The sequence below is a fragment of the Dermacentor albipictus genome, chromosome 7 (assembly GCF_038994185.2).
Source record: "Dermacentor albipictus isolate Rhodes 1998 colony chromosome 7, USDA_Dalb.pri_finalv2, whole genome shotgun sequence".
In the NCBI taxonomy this organism is placed as follows: domain Eukaryota; kingdom Metazoa; phylum Arthropoda; class Arachnida; order Ixodida; family Ixodidae; genus Dermacentor; species Dermacentor albipictus.
In genome coordinates this window covers 20454534-20475764 of record NC_091827.1, presented here as the reverse complement: position 1 = coordinate 20475764, position 21231 = coordinate 20454534, and the positions used below count along the sequence as shown (strand labels likewise).

At 49.1% G+C, this 21231-nt stretch overlaps 1 protein-coding gene across 1 annotated transcript in view; it reads right to left on the bottom strand.

Annotated features, from left to right (window-relative positions):
• The window catches only part of Trim9 (E3 ubiquitin-protein ligase Trim9), a 258926-nt gene that overhangs the window by 19942 nt on the left and 217753 nt on the right, over positions 1–21231 (bottom strand). Inside the window, exons 3-5 of the mRNA XM_070521734.1 lie at positions 18724–18957; positions 16674–16830; positions 7372–7511 (exon numbers count right to left, since the gene is read on the bottom strand). Coding sequence (XP_070377835.1) covers positions 7372–7511; positions 16674–16830; positions 18724–18957 — 531 coding nt within the window. The remainder of the gene's footprint in view (positions 1–7371; positions 7512–16673; positions 16831–18723; positions 18958–21231) is intronic.

Sequence of the window (21231 nt, the reverse complement as noted above, 5' to 3'; positions counted from 1 at the left end):
TAAACGTGTGCAAGAAGCCGCTTCGGAAAAGGTCCCACGTCGTTAAGGTGGCTTCCCGATTCTCGAACCACGTCCTGGCGGCGTCTTCCAATGCGAAATAGACATGCCGCAGCTTGTCGTCGCTGTCCCAACTGTTAAACTTAGCGACCCTCTCATACGTTTCGAGCCAGGTTTCCGGGTCCTCGAATGTTGATCCGCGGAACGTCGGAGGTTCCCTGGGCTGCTGCAGCACGATGGGGGATGCTGGGGCTGCCATTGGGGTTGCCTTGTCCACAATCTTCTTGGTCTTCTCAGGTAGAAGTCCGTGCTCCGGGGGCAGCTGTTGAAGACGGCGGCTTGCTCGATGCTCCGGGACGGCGCTGGTGTTGTCTTTGCGGTCCGGGCTTGTATTACGGCTTGTCGGGGGCGTCCGGTACATGGACGTAAAGCACCTCCACCAGATGTCACGTGGTAGTGACGGCGAAGAAAGAAGCAGTACGGTGGAATATAAAACTAGCTTTTATTGGGCGAACCTGTGCCCACAAGACAGGCTACACTTATAGCACAACGAAAGCGGCGAACACAGTCGGCGATCGTCGAAAATCTCATCAGCGGGTCAAGCGCGTCGGCTTTTATAGAGCAGTCGTCGAATGTTCCAGATTAATCGTTCGGACCCGTGTGCCTTCCACAAAGTTCTACACCATTCGCGTTACGCGATGAAATCAGATAACACAAGGTTCGGCGACAACAGACAGCCGGGTAGAAGCATCGATAACTTTCCAGAAACTTCGGATACATGCAAGCGCGTCCCGCGCTGCGCGATAGATTTGATAGGCGGTGAAACCTGGTCGCCCGATAAATATAAATACACGTGTCAATATATATAAACGAGAAGAAAGGGGGTTAACCAAGGGACCCGATAATTATTAGTCATATAATGAGAAGCCAACAAACACTGACACCAAGTACAACATAGTGGAAATTGCATGTGCTTAATGAATGAAATAAAGTAATGATAAATTAATGGAAATTAAAGTGGATGAAAAAACAACTTGCCGCAGGTGGGAACCGAACCCACAACCTTCGCATGTCGCGTGCGATGCTCTACCAATTGAGCTACCGCGGCGGCGTTTCCCCATCCACTTTCTTGGGTATTTATGTGTACTAGTAGAACCCTGGGAGTGTTAGCCAGCGCCCCCACTCACAGACCTTGGCGGCGGACGTGGAACGTCTTTTTTGCCGCAGGCGTCACGAGAACGTGAATTTTCGGGTGAAGGCAACTGGTCAATAAACCCACATATGCTACCTGAAGGCATCAATGTTGCCGGATTCGAGACCCTCGTTATGTAATAAACGAGAAGAAAGGGGGTTAACCAAGGGACCCGATAATTATTAGTCATATAATGAGAAGCCAACAAACACTGACACCAAGTACAACATAGTGGAAATTGCATGTGCTTAATGAATGAAATAAAGTAATGATAAATTAATGGAAATTAAAGTGGATGAAAAAACAACTTGCCGCAGGTGGGAACCGAACCCACAACCTTCGCATGTCGCGTGCGATGCTCTACCAATTGAGCTACCGCGGCGGCGTTTCCCCATCCACTTTCTTGGGTATTTATGTGTACTAGTAGAACCCTGGGAGTGTTAGCCAGCGCCCCCACTCACAGACCTTGGCGGCGGACGTGGAACGTCTTTTTTGCCGCAGGCGTCACGAGAACGTGAATTTTCGGGTGAAGGCAACTGGTCAATAAACCCACATATGCTACCTGAAGGCATCAATGTTGCCGGATTCGAGACCCTCGTTATGTAATAAACGAGAAGAAAGGGGGTTAACCAAGGGACCCGATAATTACCCGATAATTACCCGACCCGATAATTACCCGACCCGATAAGGGACCCGGCAAAAAAGACGTTCCACGTCCGCCGCCAAGGTCTGTGAGTGGGGGCGCTGGCTAACACTCCCAGGGTTCTACTAGTACACATAAATACCCAAGAAAGTGGATGGGGAAACGCCGCCGCGGTAGCTCAATTGGTAGAGCATCGCACGCGACATGCGAAGGTTGTGGGTTCGGTTCCCACCTGCGGCAAGTTGTTTTTTCATCCACTTTAATTTCCATTAATTTATCATTACTTTATTTCATTCATTAAGCACATGCAATTTCCACTATGTTGTACTTGGTGTCAGTGTTTGTTGGCTTCTCATTATATGACTAATAATTATCGGGTCCCTTGGTTAACCCCCTTTCTTCTCGTTTATTACATAACGAGGGTCTCGAATCCGGCAACATTGATGCCTTCAGGTAGCATATGTGGGTTTATTGACCAGTTGCCTTCACCCGAAAATTCACGTTCTCGTGACGCCTGCGGCAAAAAAGACGTTCCACGTCCGCCGCCAAGGTCTGTGAGTGGGGGCGCTGGCTAACACTCCCAGGGTTCTACTAGTACACATAAATACCCAAGAAAGTGGATGGGGAAACGCCGCCGCGGTAGCTCAATTGGTAGAGCATCGCACGCGACATGCGAAGGTTGTGGGTTCGGTTCCCACCTGCGGCAAGTTGTTTTTTCATCCACTTTAATTTCCATTAATTTATCATTACTTTATTTCATTCATTAAGCACATGCAATTTCCACTATGTTGTACTTGGTGTCAGTGTTTGTTGGCTTCTCATTATATGACTAATAATTATCGGGTCCCTTGGTTAACCCCCTTTCTTCTCGTTTATTACATAACGAGGGTCTCGAATCCGGCAACATTGATGCCTTCAGGTAGCATATGTGGGTTTATTGACCAGTTGCCTTCACCCGAAAATTCACGTTCTCGTGACGCCTGCGGCAAAAAAGACGTTCCACGTCCGCCGCCAAGGTCTGTGAGTGGGGGCGCTGGCTAACACTCCCAGGGTTCTACTAGTACACATAAATACCCAAGAAAGTGGATGGGGAAACGCCGCCGCGGTAGCTCAATTGGTAGAGCATCGCACGCGACATGCGAAGGTTGTGGGTTCGGTTCCCACCTGCGGCAAGTTGTTTTTTCATCCACTTTAATTTCCATTAATTTATCATTACTTTATTTCATTCATTAAGCACATGCAATTTCCACTATGTTGTACTTGGTGTCAGTGTTTGTTGGCTTCTCATTATATGACTATATATATATATATATATATATATATATATATATATATATATATATATATATATATACCATGTAACCGCCTTCCCACACTTTGTTTGTGTCAGGGTCGGCACATTTCAATGCGTTCAGCGTGTTCTCCAGTGCGAAATTTGACGTGCACGACGTGTGCGCATTATGCCGACTTTCTAGCGACTCGCTTGTCGAGCCTCCTGGTTGGCGCATTTGTGCAGCTCCGTTTTGCTACATCGCGGTAGCACGTGGATATATTTCGCACTTGCAGCATCCGCGACGAGGCAGCAGTGGTGTACATTTAGTCATTCTGAGAAATTTGTCTCATTCGTAGTAGTTCACGCACCCTGCATGTGCTTGCCTATGTATACTACATATACCGTACGTCAGTGGTGTACGTAGTAGTAATAATGCGCAATCGGCGCGAAACGGCCAAAACGAGAGCCACATTCGCTCATTCAAACTGCGCGCGCATATAGAACCTGAAGCGGGAGTGTGGCTTATACTTAACTAATAAGGCGATTTGAGGCCTTCTATATAGTGCACGTGTAGGACAAAGAAACAAAGGAGTCTAAATGAAGCCTGCATAACCGAAAAGACGAAGCGAGTTAGCGCATAGCTCAATAACACGCAATTAGAGCACACATGCCGAAATTAAACCCAGATGGTCCAATGCCAAAGATAGAGCATGCCCAAATATGCGCGCCTATCCGGAAGGTAGAGCAGTCCGAACAACAAACCGCATGATACACTAACGAGCCCAAGAGGACCTTGCTTAGATGTCACCCGCTGTCAATTCACCCTTTCTTTCTTAGTTTTTTTTTTCTCGTGAGTGATAAAAGTGTGGATCGCTTTTATAAACATGTCTTGTTACGTTCGAACTGCGGAGGCTGGCGATCTTCGGGGAAGCGACAGTCCCCAACCGAACGGCGCCACCATGTCTGCTGCGGCGACTCGCTTTGAAAACAACAATGCACCGAGTCAACAGGCCCCGTTGGCGCCGGCATGTCTGCTGCGGTGACTCGCTTTGTGAAAACCACGATGCGCCGAGTCAACAGGACATAGGCGCAACCATGGCTGCGGCGGCGACTCGTTTTGTAAGGAGGACAATGCGCCACGTCCACAACGGAATGGCGCCGAGATGGCTAGACGCAGTCGGTGGAGCAAGTATTGTTAGTGTGTACGCCGACCATGTCACGGTCTGTTTGGAGCAGGGGAACTCCGGGAAGATGTGTTGCGGTGCCGCCTCACGCAGCTTAAAAGTCGTCAGTCAATGGACAGACGCAGCGGCCGCTGACTGCAGGGTCAACTCTGGGATCAAAGAGGCGCCTGCTGGGGTCAAGACCTCTGTCTGCGAGAACCCTCTCACCCTGGTGTGGTCAGTGCAACCTGTGCGGAAGTGAGTGCGTAAACCCTCCCCCTCAACGGCGGGTCGGCTACGATGACTTTGGACGCTCCGTCCAATCAAACGGTCGTTTTCCCTCACCTAGGGATCTAGTGAGGACAGAGTGTTTATAAGCAGCTGTTGCGCGGCTGCTGAGTATGCATTCCTCCTTCAGTCATGTTAGACTGGTGAACTGTAACCTTCTCATGCAGATACTGTAAATAAATTCCATATTCTTCGTTCTCGATGAGAACAAGTCTCTCCCTTCAACAACGTCCTCAGCCTGGATAAGTTGGACGACGGCATGGGCCAGCTACCGTCTATTTCATGCCCGATCCCAAATATTACAGTCTGTGTTTTTACGGTTACCGAAAGTCAACGTGTTGTGAACGCAGTTTTGTGGACCGAGCGCGTTGCTCCGACGTCCCGAATGACCGAAGCATCAGCGCCCGCCAACGCCTCCATCACACGTCACACAACCAATTTTTCTTTCTTTTTTATCTCCCGGTGCGCGCGTGGCGGTATGCACGCTCGCGCGATCTCTCGACGGAAACGAGACACGAGCCGACGCCGCGACACAAAGTGCAGCCGTCCCTATACTGCAGATCTCCGCGGCGTGCGGTGTAGTACACACACACACACACACGTCCGTTATAGCAGGAACCGCCATGCAGAGAGGAACCGGGCGCGGGTCCTCGTCCATCTTATCGCACGAGTCCCACACTCATTCGATTATACGCCTCGCCGTCACATACCGACGGGCTAACGGGGCTCGCGGGCCGCCGCAAAAAGGGGAGAGGAACGCGAGAGCACCACCACCGCCGAGCCAGAAAACCCAATAAAGCTAATGCTCAGAGCGCGGCGAGCCCGCGGAAGGGCCCATCCATCCACCTGACCCTCAGCACGGTGTTGGGTCGGGCAGCCCAGCCAGCAGCGGTCGGCAGAAATGACCGCCGCGCCGCATTGCGCCGCGCGAAACTGCAGTCCAAACTGCAACCATCAAGTGCCCTGTCCTACAAAGAGTTATCGTACCTGCGCAATAGTGTGTAAGGGTTTTTTGTAAACAGCGCATGCATGATGTACGCGAAAAAGTTGTATATATGTATGGATCCCTTGCTCGAAATAAAGATTGTTGCAAGTTAGCGCCTGTGTGTGTCACGTCTCACCTTCGTCCTTGTCTTTTTAACGCGCTATAAGCCTCATGCAGTCCACGCCCGCGTTACACAAGCACTACTACGCGGCAACCGTTCGCGGATGCCATTTCAAAACCGAACGCGCGCGCACGAGAAGTTGTGGCGCGTCTGTCTGGAGCGCTTGCCGTGCATGCAGTCGGCACCGGTTTTTTTTTTTTAGAGGACGGTGCGTGGTGTGGACCCGACAGCTCCCGTCACGTGCAGGGACTCGCAGAACCCGCGTCGCCGCGTACGCGCCGACGCATTAACAGCCAGTCGAGACCAGGACGTAAGAAAAAAAAAAAAAACCGGGGGTGAGACGGCGCGTGGTTGCCACGCGGTGCATATAGCTTAGTTGGGTATTGCATGAGGCGCTCCTATATATATATATATATATATATATATATATATATATATATATATATATATATATATATATATATATATACAAGACACCGCGCGACATCCTCGAGCAGTCTGCAGCTTCGCCACACAGCCGCTTCTAGGTGCCTGCGGGGCCGGGTGACCAACTTTGTCGAGAGAGTCCCTCCGTAAGCGAAGTATGGATAAGGTTTTACTCAGTCGCTTAATAGTAAACACATGTTAAAGAAAAGAAACCTGTCGCAATTGAGTGTTTAAGAACTTAGTCGACACATGCTTCATGCATGCCTCTTCCAGGAGCGAAAAGGCATATGTAGTCAGATCACAAGAAACTAACAAGCAATGACACCACAGACAGCGCAGGGGAAATTTCCCCCTATGCTGTCCCTGGTGTCATTGTTTGTCGGCTTCTTATGACATGGCTAGTAATCAATCGGGCCCCTCGGTTTCCTTTCTTCTCGTTTATTATACAGATGGTGAGTACTTTCAGATTGTGAGCGCTAATACTGTTCTGAACTTTTTAATAGACCGAGAAGATATTTAAGACAAAAAGGCGTGCGCTGTGAATCAAAATGTGTTCTTTTTGTTTCCGCGTGTTCCCATTCACAAAATTTCTGAGGTACATAATTCAGTCAAGAAGACAACAGCTGGGTTGAGCGAAGTTTGGCTGTTGCGCGTTGTGCGCCTCTACCTTGCACATACGGCATAGATGCGGCATACAATATACCTACATATACACGTGACATCACTGCGACGGCGAACGTTCACCTGGTGTGTCCATACATGTAATGGCTACCGCAGTATCAGTTCTCTACTCTGTCCCCTCTGCTATCCTCTCTCTCTCTCTCCTCACGTTATCAACATGACATATGTCATTAAGTAGCGAGCGCGCACTTTTTCAAGAAAGAAAAAACGCAAGCAAGCGAGATAATGGCCGTTGTCTGAGGACAACACGCGCGCCCCAACACGCGCGCCCCAACACGCGCGCCCCAATTATTACTTTAGAGCGATCGCCCGTATGCGATTCTGGCGCTAAGTATAACGATTCATTTGCCTTTTCATTTCCCTCGTGCCACCGTCCATTGTTGTCCCCATACATATGATTCTCCGAACACGCACATCCGTAACCACTCTATCACAGTCACACATGTCAGAAAAAAATAGAAAAAGAAGAGATAGATAGATAGATAGATAGATAGATAGATAGATAGATAGATAGATAGATAGATAGATAGATAGATAGATAGATAGATAGATAGATAGATAGATAGATAGATAGATAGATAGATAGACTCGGTGGTGCTTACCCTGAACGGCCCGGCGTTCCCGTCGTCCAGTTCGAGCACGTAGCCCTGGACGAAGCTGCCGGCGTGCGGCTGCCAGGCCACGGTGACGCAGTTGTTCTCCGCCGTCGAGTCCTCCGGTATCAGCTGGGGCGCGCCGGGCGCTGCAGCGATGGCACAAACACACACCGTCGCCTTTTAGAGTCGAGCCTAGCACGTGCTATACGCCTTTTTTCTTTTTTCGCGCGGTATGTCGCTTACAGCCACTCGCGATCGCAAAACGCTGTGGTGACGGAAGGTGACGACAGAGAGAAAGACAGATAGATGAGGAATAAGGAAAAGGGTACGGAGGTTAAACCATGGCTCTACCCGGTTGGCTGTGTACCCTGCACTGTGGAAAGGGGAGTGAAATATGGGAAGGAGGAAAGAAATCCCCAGTGTATGCACGCGCACACGTGCATGAGAAGCGTTCGTCGCTCAGGTATGTCGCTTCATTAAAGCTCCTTTCTGGGCGAGTTGATGCATACTTGATTTGAAAATTGCAACAGCGCTAACACATGCATCCACAAAGTAATAATGACGGGACACAACAAAGTAACAATGACGAGACACAAGCGCTTGTGTCTCATCTTTGTTACTTTGTGGATGCATGTGTTAGCGCTGTTGCAATTTTCAAATCAGGTGTGTCACAGATGGTGATACATCGGCCGGTGGACCTCAAGAAATCTGGCACATTTCCCCTAAAGGTCCCTAAATTTCCCGTAAAAGTCCGAAAGGCATGCCTCTGATCTTCGTGCGACGGACAGTCACGCAATAGAAGATCCGCACTGTAAAGTAATTCACACCCTTAGAAGTGAATTTTGGGTGTAAGGATGTGAGTTAAAGACCGATTTGCGTTCATATTCACTTACAAGCGGTAACTTATTTTAGTGCAGCGTGCTGTGTGCTCTGGAAGATCGCGTCGAATTCCGCCGAATAGTCCAATCCGTTATATCCTCAGCTCCGATTGGCCCACACAGGACTGCTGCGGCATCTCTCTGATTGGCTCGAAACGCAAACGTGGCGGAATTCGACAGTGTCCAGAGTATATAGCAGCCCCGTATACTGTGGGCCTGCCACTGGTTAGCGCTGTCGTTAACTGCCACAACAGGCACACATCTTACCAGGCAAAGAAAATTCTCACGAACTGATCACGAATTTAAGGTCGAACAACCATTTGCACGTACTAAACTATTGCAGTTTTCGTGTCTGCACTTAGCCATTTCTGAATGGAATCATCTCCCAAGTAATATAGCCGAAATAACTGACCAAATTATATTCAAACATGCACTTAATGAAACATTCGTGAATTAATAACATTAACATTTCTTCCTGCCTTTCTTCAGATGTCATATTATTGTTTGTATAATGTAATAATTATTGGCGTATGATGTTGTCGAATTAGAAGTGATGTAAAGGTTGTATAGCATGTACTACTTCATGTAAGGATATACGACTTACAATGTATATTGTATATCAATTGTTCTCCCCCCATATGTAATGCCCAAGCTGGGCCTTCAGGGTAAATAAATAAATAAAAAAAACAGACCCGACCTTATGAGAGCAGAATTACGCCGACCACTCAATCCGAATTTCAGTTTTAATTTTCTTCACTCTAATGTCCGTGCATCCATGCAACCCGGAGTGCGCAGCACCAGCGCACGACCGCAGTGAATTTATGGCTGCACGCTTATATACGCCACAAGGAAACTTTGATGTGCCTTCCTTGCACTGAAAGACATTCAAATAAATAACGATGTCTGAAGCTGCATGCACCAACGGCAAGCGAATGAACGTGACGCGCACGTTTCGACTGCGGCTGAAATAAGAGATGAACGGCGCGTACGCACCAGATTGTCATTCCTCTTATATATAACTCATACATATTGTATATCTCACGATATCGCCCTTCCAGGTGTGTGGTTTCGTCGACGCTGCACTTACTCCGAAGGAGAGATGGGAAGGGGGGGAGAGGGAAGGAAGGGCAAGTTAGCCAGAGTGAGTGTATACATACATACATACATACATACATACATACATACATACATACATACATACATACATACATACATACATACATACATACGTACGTACATACATACATACATGTTATGCTGGGAAAAGGGTTTAAAAGGAGATAGGAGCGGAGAGACAAAACAGGACGCAAACGCTTCGAAATCCCGAACGAGGACTGCGAGGTCTACGTCATAGCAATAAACATAGCAATGTATATAGTTAGCCCTAAAATGCAGCCAACGCACTCACGCACCGAACGCCTTAATGCCCCGGTCAATTGCCCTGTGCACACACGACGCCCAGGCACTACCGCTCGATCGAGAGGCCACCCGCCGCCGTCACCTGCTCGGTATATACCGACTCGTTCGCTGTCGGTAAGAGATGCTGGCGTGGCGCCTTTAAAATTGGGGACCCCGCTCCCGCGCCTGCTTGATATGCAAGCGGGACGAGCAAAGCGCGGTTCCTGCACGAGCCTAGCTTCGCCCGTTTCGCGCGCTCACCCCCCCCGCTCCTGCAGCCCGACGCTCTTCACCACCACCGGTGCGGAACCCGGGGGTGGAGAGAGCGCGGGCCGCAGTGACTCACGCGCGTTCCGTAGCCTCTCTTGGCTCGCGCCTCATCGCCACGGGGGGGGGGTTCCGTGTAAATATTGTACCAGGGGGAAATCGGGCACCCGTTCCTGCGGCAGCCGCAAGGCACGAAAGGCGCACGTCCTTCGATGCGGCCTCCCTCAGCAAGCATTATAAACACCACACACATAGATAGATAGATAGATAGATAGATAGATAGATAGATAGATAGATAGATAGATAGATAGATAGATAGATAGATAGATAGATAGATAGATAGATAGAGAGAGAGAGAGAGAGAAAATGGGCGTCCCCGTTAAAGCTTCACACCACAGATCTGGCGAAGAACATGCACTCAACAATCGTAATTTATACCATGCTTACAAAAAGAAAGAATAGGCGCCGTATTCGAAACGTCCACCAGCCGCACAACATATCCGCAGCTAACAGGTGTGCCGCGGACTACAATATAGGTGACACACTTGGCAAGGACTGACTGCTGTCTCGAGAAGCTGCGTCTTCAATCTACTACTTTCTATATACACCTCATTGCTGGTTCACGACTGCCTAGCGATCTGTGGTGGCGAACCACGGCGCGCGCCTCGACAGCCGCTGCTGCTTTTAGCGATCGCGCTTTGCCGATACGCACATCACGCTTTCCGGCTTTCCCCGGACTCGTCAGGAGGTCGAAAAAAACGGTCGCGTCTCGATCAGTTGGCAGTCTTCGCCGCAGAGCACGTTTAGATGCGAGTAGTTGATGCGGAGACCACTACACCGCGGAAACCGCATACAGAATCGCCCGATTCGCACCTAAATTGCATGTCGAACACTTGTCAACAGCCACGGCTGCTTGACGCACTTCTCGAGTCATCGTGTTTCTCATCTGCGCCTCGTTGTGTTCTTGAAGTCACGAATTCCGCATTTTCGAAGTATGTTCTTAGTTCCGATACCGACGCCGCTTGCGCTTTTTCGTCTTTCAGTGGTGCTGTCAAAGCGGTGTTTTTATTTCGAACGTTGCTCAACCAACTAGCTCAACTTTGCATGTGCACCGACGTGCCAAGATGGCTGCATATAGTAGCTATCTTAAACGCATCTCGACACGGGCGCATACAAACAGAATATTAAAACATGCAGAAGCTGTTTGCGCACGTGACCCGAATGGAACGTCAGGCTCCCAATGCCCGAAAAAAGAAAGAAAAGAAAAATGAGTTAAGAGAAAATAAACACTGTGTGATTCCCCGGCTCGTTCAATAATTACTACTTACACCACGGATACATTTGAAAACAAAAGAGAGTTGCCCACTTAATGGAGTCCCGCGTTTCGAGTTCCCCGGGGCTGGTGATTAGGCGGTGGCAGAACAACTCCGGACACGCGCGCCGCCTGGTGGCCGCGCCACGAAAGAAACCCACCGCGCGCACTCGTTGCTGCATGCCACGTTGCTATACACACTCAGTGCCGCGGGCTACGAGGGCACTGTTGCAGTATTTAAGGGCTACGGAATTGGACAAGCGGCTGTAGCGTGAACAGATGTTCATAGTGCTGCAAGTGCTACTGCGCTGCGCGGTGACAGTGACCAGCTGTGATTGTATGTCTGTGCTCCTTTCTTTCTTCATCTCTACTTTGTTGTCACTTTACCTCCCCCTCCCCTCTTTCCCCGGCGTAGGGTAGCAAACCGGATCTTCCCCTCCGGTTAACCTCCCTGCCTTTCCCCTTTCCTCTCTCTCTGCCGCGCTCTTCAAAGGCGGTGCGTGGCGCGGCCCGCGCAGCTAAGCCGCCGAATTGACGCGTCTCCGCGCCCCGGTCCTTATTGCGGACCCGAACCGGCGGTCCGGAAGGTGCGCGCCCGCGAGCCGGGTGGGGAAAACGAACCCGCAGTCGGGGCTTCGTTGCCGCTCACTTAAGATTCTGCCGACGTCTCACAAGAAGAAGCCGCCGCTCGCTCGCTCCCGTGGTCGAGCCCATTCCCCCTCGTTTTTTTTTTTTCCCACCTTCGCCGCGCCGCCCAATCTGCATGCACAAATGGGCGGCAGAGGGGGAGAACAGGTGCGATGCCTGCGGGACGAAGTGGGAACGGCAGCGGGCCGAGTGCTCTTTTCTCGGGGTCACGTGAGCCGAGGCGGTTCCTTTTTTTTTCTTTGTTCTCTTTCTCGGGGGAGCGCGGCGGAATCGCGATGTGCATCCCTAAATTTTGGCGGCGCAACGAAGGGTTTGATGCGATGCCGGCGCGCGCGGCGGGAGACGACGGGGTGTTGTACAGTGAGCAGGCGCTGCGCAGAGCGATTGGAGAGCCGAAAAGAAAACAGCCAGCCGCACTTCCTCCGAACGTCGGATGCACACTCTCGCCGCGTGACCGCGCAACCGATTGGCCTATCATTGTAGAGCTGACACACACACACACACACACACACACACACACACACACACACACACACACACACACACACACACACACACACACACAGATATATATATATATATATATATATATATATATATATATATATATATATATATATATATAGCTCTCTCTCTCTCTCTCTCTCTCTCTCTAGCTATATATATATATATATATATATATATATATATATATATATATATATATATATATATATAAATATATATATATATATATATATATATATATATATATATATATATATATATAAATATATATATATATATATATAGCTAGAGAGAGAGAGAGAGAGAGAGAGAGAGAGAGAGCTCGCAAACGAACCCGCGACGAGCGCGCTTCATGTCAGCAAATTCACCTGAAAATGCAGGTGGGCGTACTGCGCGTCTCAGCTAACGTTAGGTAAGGCAAAAAGAAAGAGCGGTTCAAGATAAGATTATAAGAATCACGGTGTTCGGTCATCAGTTAGTCGTCGACGACCGAACACCGCAAGTTTTTATAGTCGTATTTTGCAACGTCTTTTTCTTCCTTTATTATTTTCTTTCGACAGTTTGGCTGACGCATGTTAGTTAGAACAACCTACACATAGCTAGTGCAAGGAAATAGTTTACAAAGAGGAGCAGAAAGTCCGTGTGGTGTTGGGCGTTCAACGCACATCGCGCTTGCGTGGATGAACGACTTTCGTTTTTTCCCCTTAGGAAGGTATACGGAGTGTTTTGGAAAAGTGAATGGCTCCTAACTGTTTTGTCTCGCACTGTGTCGAAAAAAAATAGAAGAATGGCTGTGGTGGAATTCGAGCATTGCAGGGAAACGGAGCCGCACTGCTCCACTCACTCGGCGCTTGCTCTGCGTCGATCTCTTTTCGCGTTGCCGTCGCCTTTCCGCGCTCATTTCAAGTATGCGTATACATTCCAGCTTTAGCCCGCACTTTCTACAGCCGCACTGAGTATACGCAGGGGACACTCCAATTTAACAGCAACTCAATGCCCGTCGTTCTCGTCCTGCCAATACTGGACAGTAGTGGCAGGACAAGAACAACGGCAGTACAGTTACGGTCGAGAAAAAAAAGTGTGTGTGTGTGTGTGTGCGGGGGGGGGGGTATTCTGATAGAAGTCACCTCACGATCAGTGTCGACAATACGCCATTAGCATTTAAGTAATGTAGAGCCATGCCGGAATTGACACGCTACGCCATCTAACGGCGCCGCCGAGAAGTACGCGCGTGGCGCGTGTCTCTGAATGCATATTCAGACAAGGTTTTCCGAATATACATGACGCTCGTTCGATTCCGCACAGTAATGCCAAAAAGCACGCGCGGACAGGCGGCTCCTGGCACTGACAGGGTCGGTGGTCGCCAACCCCCCCCCCCCCCCCCTCCTCCTCCAGGCCCTTAATGGTCCGCTCGAAATTTGGCGACACTAGTCCCCGGGTTTCACTTCAGCGATCCCGGTGCCGAAGCGGTTACGATAGCGCATGCGCACAAACTCGGGGAGAGCGCGGAATAACGAGCTCTCGCGTTTGCTTCGCACGCCCTCGCCTGGCTTTAGGCATTAAGTATTTACACGAAGAAAACATCGCAACGCGTCCCCTAGCTTTGCCGAGAGCAATTTTCGGTGCGAGAAATTGCCTATATCAAGGCAGTAAGGCCACTTAGGGCCGCACGTGCGTCGTAGCGCCTATTTTCCGGCGAACGGCGCTTGCTCAACATTGCGCAGCGGCCGCTAGTAGGTCAGAAGTACCGGGTATCCGAAAAACAAACCGTGCAGCGGAAACGCTGGTCTTAAAATTTTAAAGTTTTGCTTATACGGCAGCGGCAGTGATCGTCACAGGGGAGACGTTGAAAATGCGCACGACGCTGCCTATTGCTAAACACTCGGAGAAATGTTGCTGCAGTTCATGCAACGTGCACGTTAATGAACGCCTGTAGCTCCTGCAGCGTGTGAGGGTTGCTCTCGTAAACGCGTCCTTTAAGTGCATGCACCTCGCAGACGATATAGCAGACGAATTACAGTTACAGGACTCGCGTTTTCCTATCTCCCGCGAAAAGTGCGATGTCACAATTATCATCACGTTTTGTTCGTTTACTTTCTGGCTGCACAGTTACTTTTCGGACACTTTGTATAAGGGAAATGTTATTCAGGGTCGGGAAGCACTCATGCTGCTACTTCTGGAAGCCCCGGTGAGACGGAAAAGGTGAGGCATGCCCACTTGCATACACATACTAGACAGACCGCGATAAAAGCGTGCGTGTTACCTGCAGACTCGTCTCCGTCAGCTGCGTGCAAGCGAGAGAGAAGAAAGCAGAATGAGGGGGAGAGAAGAAGCACACACCTGGTGAGAGCGGCGGCGAATAGAGGCGGCATCTCATGGCTTAAAAGCACTAGAGAGTTTTAGCTTTGGGGAGGCAAGCGGCTTGCGTACGCAATAAATAGGGGCGACGGTATTGCGCATGCGCAGACCCATATGCCTGGCTCTGCGCATGCGCAGTACCGTCGTCCCTAGTTCTTGCGTACGCAAGCCGCTTGCGTCCCCTAAACTAAAACTATCTACTATCACCGCACTAAGAAACTTTCCTTGTCAGTGTCAAGGGTTACACTATACGCTTTTTGTCACCTATTATGACGTTTACGTGGCGTGACGAGCCTATATACGGCGTCAAAAAACGTCTCTCTCGTCTTCATCACGAATACCAACGATACGAACACGTTATACTCTGCAGATTGCCAGGACAGCTCGGTTGACCAGACAGGCAAGCGCTTTCGGCAACCGTCAGCTACACACTGCAGGGTCTGCACGAGTTAAACATACTACGATGAAATGCTGCCAGGTAAAATTAAATGCGTTATTTGGCGTCGGCACGCAGGGGCATACTGCGTAGATTCTTTCTCACGTTTACTTGTTTTTTTGTTTCTTGAATAGCGATGCGAGAATGAGAGACTCAGCGTGACACAAACTGACCCACTTTTTCACACGTGCACCGAGTGAAACCAATCACCCAGTCGCTAACACAAATAGACACCACCAAACAGGACGAGAAAGGCGTGGGCGCGTTACAGCTGTTTGGAGTATTACCTATTACTTGTCTCGTCCTCTTTGGTGCGCCTTCTATTTGTGTTAGTCGCTGGCGATTATAGTTTCACTCGGCGCAGTTCGGAACGAATGACTATACTACCAACTACAGGCCCATTTCCTCGCCTGACATTTCCAAAAACGCACACAGAAGTTACGCCTGATCAATTCTCGTCAACTTACAAGCCGTTTCTTTCAGACCGCGGATGGTACAACTGCGAGTCGGCCTAGTTGAAACAGATTCATTTTTTAAAAGCTTTTTGTGCGCAGACAAACAGGGACGAAGAGGAGCAACACAAGGACTTTGTTCCTGTTTGTTTGCGCACAAAATGTAAAAAAAAAAGAAAAAAGAAAAAATGGCTGTGGCTTAGCTAAGGTTAAGCCCAGGATGGGAAGCATACTAGCCTTTATTTTAGTTGTTGAACCACTGTTTAGCCTGGTGAACTGCTGTTGCTTGGCTATATTTGGTTCGGCTAGGCGAAGAAACAACTAATGCGTTACTCTGCTTCGCCTTCAAGAGTGGAATGCGACAGCGTTCCCGTCGACCCGCCAAGAGGTGTAAGAAAATGGGCTACGGCGCAGCGACTACGCGCCCCGCATTGGACGCGGTGAGCGTCGAGCAACGCAGCGTTCGGCGCGGCAACGAAATGTGCGCCTGAGCAAGCGACGCACGCCTGAGCCTTAGAAAGAGCTCGTTTCTAAGGCTCAGGCGTGCGTCGCTTGCTCAGGCGCACATTTCAAAACAGCTCGTTTTGAAACAGCTCGTTTCTAAGGCAACACCGCATTCACAAGAGGTGCTTTTGTACCGCTTTGAAGCATCGTACTCGTGGCTCAGTGGTAGCGTCTCCGTCTCACACTCCGGAGACCCTGGTTCGATTCCCACCCAGCCCATCTTGCAAGAGTTGAGCCAAAGCCACCTAGAAAATCAGTCTCGTAGCACGCCGCAACCTTCGCTTCTCATTCCGACGAGCAGCTCTGTCTCCAGGAGGCATCTCACCTCGTGAGTGTCCAGCAGAGGCAAGCGCAGCTGCTTATATACCGCCGCGACGCCGCGAGCGACGCCGCGAGTTGGAGCCCCGGTTCTCCTCTGTCGTGACGTCACGGTGTCACGTGGTATTGAAGGCGACACCGCCGCGCCTGAGGAGCTGGGTTGAGCTCTCGTAATATGCTTCGCATAAAACGCGTATAGTAAGCATACTGGGATGAGGAGAACGACTCACGTTTCAGCTGCGTGAAGGTGAGCTGGTTGACGGCGTCCAGCACCGAGCGTTGGTCGAGCGTCAGGTCGAAGTCCGGAGAGGCCCAAGGCGTGGGCGCCATGTCCTTGTGCCACGTCACGTCCACGTTGGCCACCCGGTTGATCAGGCACGGCCCAATCTGCGTGGTGCGAGGACCATGGCGGCGCGGTATAGCAAACGTACGCCCAGCAAGCGTTGTTACGATCGGGCTGCGGGGGCTGGCGATCTTCGAAGAAGCGACCTCCGAACCCTTCCCAGCCCGCTGCGACGACTCGCTTTGTAAAGACAACAATGCACCGCCTCAACAGCCCAACGGCGCCGGTTTATTTAGCCACGTTCGGCGGGCCGAGTATTGTTAGTTGATTCGCTGTCACCTTCACGGTTTGCTTGGAGCAAGAGAACTCCTGGAACAGGGTGTTTTGAAGTGCATTCTCTTTCAGTCATGCTAAACGGATGAAACGTAACGTCCTCCACCCTTCACGTAGATATTGTAAATGAATCCCATATTCCTCGTTCTCGATGAGAACAAGTCGCTCCCTTCATCAACGTCCTGGGCGTGAATGAGTCGGACGACGGCACGGGCCAGCTACCATCTATATCATGCCCGACCCCAACTATTACAGCGCCTGCTGCCAGAGCATTGCAAAGTTGAATAAATGCAGAAGCGATAACAGCGGGGATGTTCCAAAACAATGCTTTATTTTTTTCGGGGATACTTTTGCGCGGCATGGCACACAGTGCGACGACACCTAATCATGTCGGAATACCGACCTCACAAGCCGTCGCAGCAGAGTGCAATGAATACAGTGCTGCAATTCTTACGGACAGCAAACTTGCACAAGCAATTCTCTATAGCACCGACTATACAGTGTTAACTGCTATCTTGTGCTGTGAACCGCAGCGACTGTGCTCTCTCTCTCACTCTACATTTCCTTCTTATATTTCTGCGTCCCCGCCTCTCCAATTTGGATACCAAATCGGATTACTGTTCTGGTTAACCTAACCGGATTTCGTTTCTTGCATCTCTCTGACTTTCTCACCTTTTATTCTTTCTGGTTAACTTAGCCGTCTTTCCTTTCCTTACATTTCTCTGCCTCTCTCTCTCTCTCTCTTGCTCACATTTTAACGCGACAGCGTTAAGTGCCCCGAGTCGCAGAAATCCCGGCGTCGCCGTCCAGCGTCGGACGTCGCTTCGGCGGATCGAATTTCGAACCAAATTCCGAACCACGCCTGCCAAGCCACTCGTCTACCACAAAAGCAGCTACCTTATACCTCGTTTTTCGTTCTTTACAATGTTATTCCTCGGAATTTTCAGAACGGCAGCCTACACACAAATGTGATGAAAAAAAAAAAACACCGACAGCGCACATCCTTTATGTCAGGTCTTCTCAGACTGAAATATTAAGTGCGAAACAATAACAAGAGATCGAGCCACGCAAGGGGTCGCGTTTCTACCAGGAAGCTTGCCTTCGTGCACAGCCGCCAGCGTTTCCCGGCAAACGTTACGGTTACATAAATAGCTGCAGTTGCCGGGAAGCGCGAGAAAGAAGCAGTCAGGGATCTCTGAATGCCGTCGCGTTCCACTCTTAAAGGTGGAGCTTAAGCGTCCTCCAAATTTCATCACGAGTATACGGTATCTCACTAATTCACGTTCAACGAAGCAAAATATTAAACGAAAAACGCGGAGTAATATAGAATTATAAGACACGCGGTGTTTGGTCGTCAGGCATATGAAAAGTGAACACTAAGTCTTAAAATCGTACCTTGCAGCGTGTTTCTTAAATAGCCTTTTCTTTTTTGAAGAACTCGGCTAACGTTAGCTGGGACAGCATATATATATATATATATATATATATATATATATATATATATACAGTGAAGTAGACGCGCGTATGAAGCGGTTTATTGACGTTTCGGCCGGGGTCCGGCCTTCATCAGAATCTTCTGATGAAGGCCGGACCACGGCCGAAACGTCAATAAACCGCTTCATACGCGCGTCTACTTCACTGTATATATATATATATGCACTCGCCTGCAGGAAGGCCGCGTGGTCGGTCTCCTTGAGTGCCTCGATGCAGAACTGCAGCAGCGCGGTGGTCCTCTGCAGCGTCACCGTGCAGTTGGCCAGCTGTCCCTTGAGCGCCTTGAGCTTGGCCTCGCGCTCGCGCCGCGCGAACGCCAGCAGCTCGCGGCGGCGGGCCTCCAGGGCCTCGGCCAGGGCGTCGCACTGGGCCGAGATCTGGGCCTCGAACGCCAGGCAGTTCTCCTGCGATTACGAGAGGGCGAAAGGGGGTTGGTTAACCGAGGGGGGCCCGAATCGTTCATTACGCAACGAGGGTCTCGAATCCGGCAACACTGATGCCTTCAGGTAGCAAATTAATTAATTAATTTGTGATATCCTCAAGGTACATAATTGCACATTGCAGAGGGGAGGGGCGAGAATACATTCCAACAGTTAAAAACAAAAACAAAAAAGGATTAGTTCTACGAAATCACAGTGCAGGGAACAAAAGCGATAAGAAAAAAAAACTAGTAATGCATTCATAACAACCAAAACAGAGACTTACATAATATGAAAATACAGAAAGAGTACACCTTAGCAAGCAGACAATGTTCACGAATAAGTATGTAATTACGTCATTTGCCACCACACATTATTTTATGTTGATTAGTGCATTCTTAAGAAGAGTGGGGTCACGGATGCTTACTAATGATGTAGGTATAGCATGGGTAGGTTTATTGACCGGTTGCCTTCACCCAAAAAGATCACGTTCTCGCGACGCCTGCGGCAGAAAAGGATGTTCCACGTCCGCCGCCGAGGTCTATGGTGGTGGCGCTGGCTAACACTCCCAGGGTTCTACGAGGAAACATGGATACCCAAGAAAGTGGATGGGGAAACGGCGCCGCCGTAGCTCAATTGGTTAGAGCATCGCACGCGTAATGCGTCGACGTGGTATCGTTCCCCACCTGCGGCACGTTGTTTTCTCACCACCTTTCACTGCCATTAATTTACCATTTCTTTAATTCAATTAGTAAGTACAAGTAACTTCCCTTATGTTGTCCTTGGTGTCAGTGTTTGTTGGCTTCTTATGATATCGCAATTAAAGGGAGTCGCACATATCGTTCATTTGGGGGAGTGAAACTAAGGACGCGCCAATCGCAGAAATAAATGGATTTTGACAGTCTGTAGACCGTCCGTAAAGCATCCTGTAGGGTTTGTCTATGGAGGTTCGGGAAATAAATAATAGCCAAGAAAAAGTGTGAGATGATGTCCACGAAGAGTGTAACACATAAAAAGTATAACGCATGAGAACACACGTGCTCTGATACAGAATCATATGGGGTGACATGACGTCATTATTGAGTACACAGTTCATGGGGCGCGCGCGACAGAAAATGCGCCCGCGTAACTTTCTAACCATAGACACCTGCATATAGATATTCAACTAACGATAATCGATAAAAAATTGTAAGTCGTTAGACCGTCTATAGAACTTACCTATAGACATTCTACAGACAATGCTACATGAAAAGTTATAAGGACAGAAGTCCATATACAAGCCTATACACAGTGTCTAGAATTTGTCTATAAAAGTCCGTAGATTGTTTATAGACAATCTATCAATAATACAGAATTATGATAATGGGCTTTCTATAGACTGTCTAAATAAATTTCGTAAGAGGCCGGCCTTTCTTTGACTCCTCCTCCGCGCTGCGTCCCATGGGTGGGCGAGGGATGAGAGCTATAGGGAACGCTCACTTTACGTAGCCATGTCTCTCCTAACCCAAATCTTTTCTCTTCACTCTCTCTACGTGGTCGCTTGTATCACATGTTCGCGACAAGGTAACCACGCTTCTCGTCCTCGGACATTGGAATGCATCGGAACATACGTCGAATGTTCGCGAATAAACGTAAAACATTTCACTTTCCCGGCGTAATGAACGTGCCAATATTTCGGAGCAGTCGTGGCGAGAAATAACCGCATACCAAGTGCGAGAGCCCAAGCGTTTCGCTTAAAATGCCAGCGTCGAAAACGTTCCTTGAATTCCCCCGCCGTGCAACGGATCGCAGCTGTACCCACAGGCATTGGCGTTCGCAAATTCAACGCACGCCTTCGCGATGACTGACTCGAGAATGGCTGAGGATGATATGGCAAACTTCGCTGTAGAAACCTAGCCGAGAAATAAAATGAAGGGGACGAAAAAGGAAAGAAAGAGGCGAAATAATAAAAAAGACGAAACAACAACATCAGGAGCAATACACTCCTACTGAAATATTTTTAACAGCATACAGCTTAGGCGATAAGATTTGTGCGCACTTATTATATATATATATATATATATATATATATATATATATATATATATATATATATATATATATATATATATATATATATATATATATATAAAGTGGCGAGGTGAAGGAGGAGGAAGTAAACTTTATTGCTCTAGAAAGAGTAATTCAGCGATCAGGGCGGATGTCTTCATCTTCTATTGGTTGATGACGACTCCCGGCCTGCATGGTTGGCGCCCTATT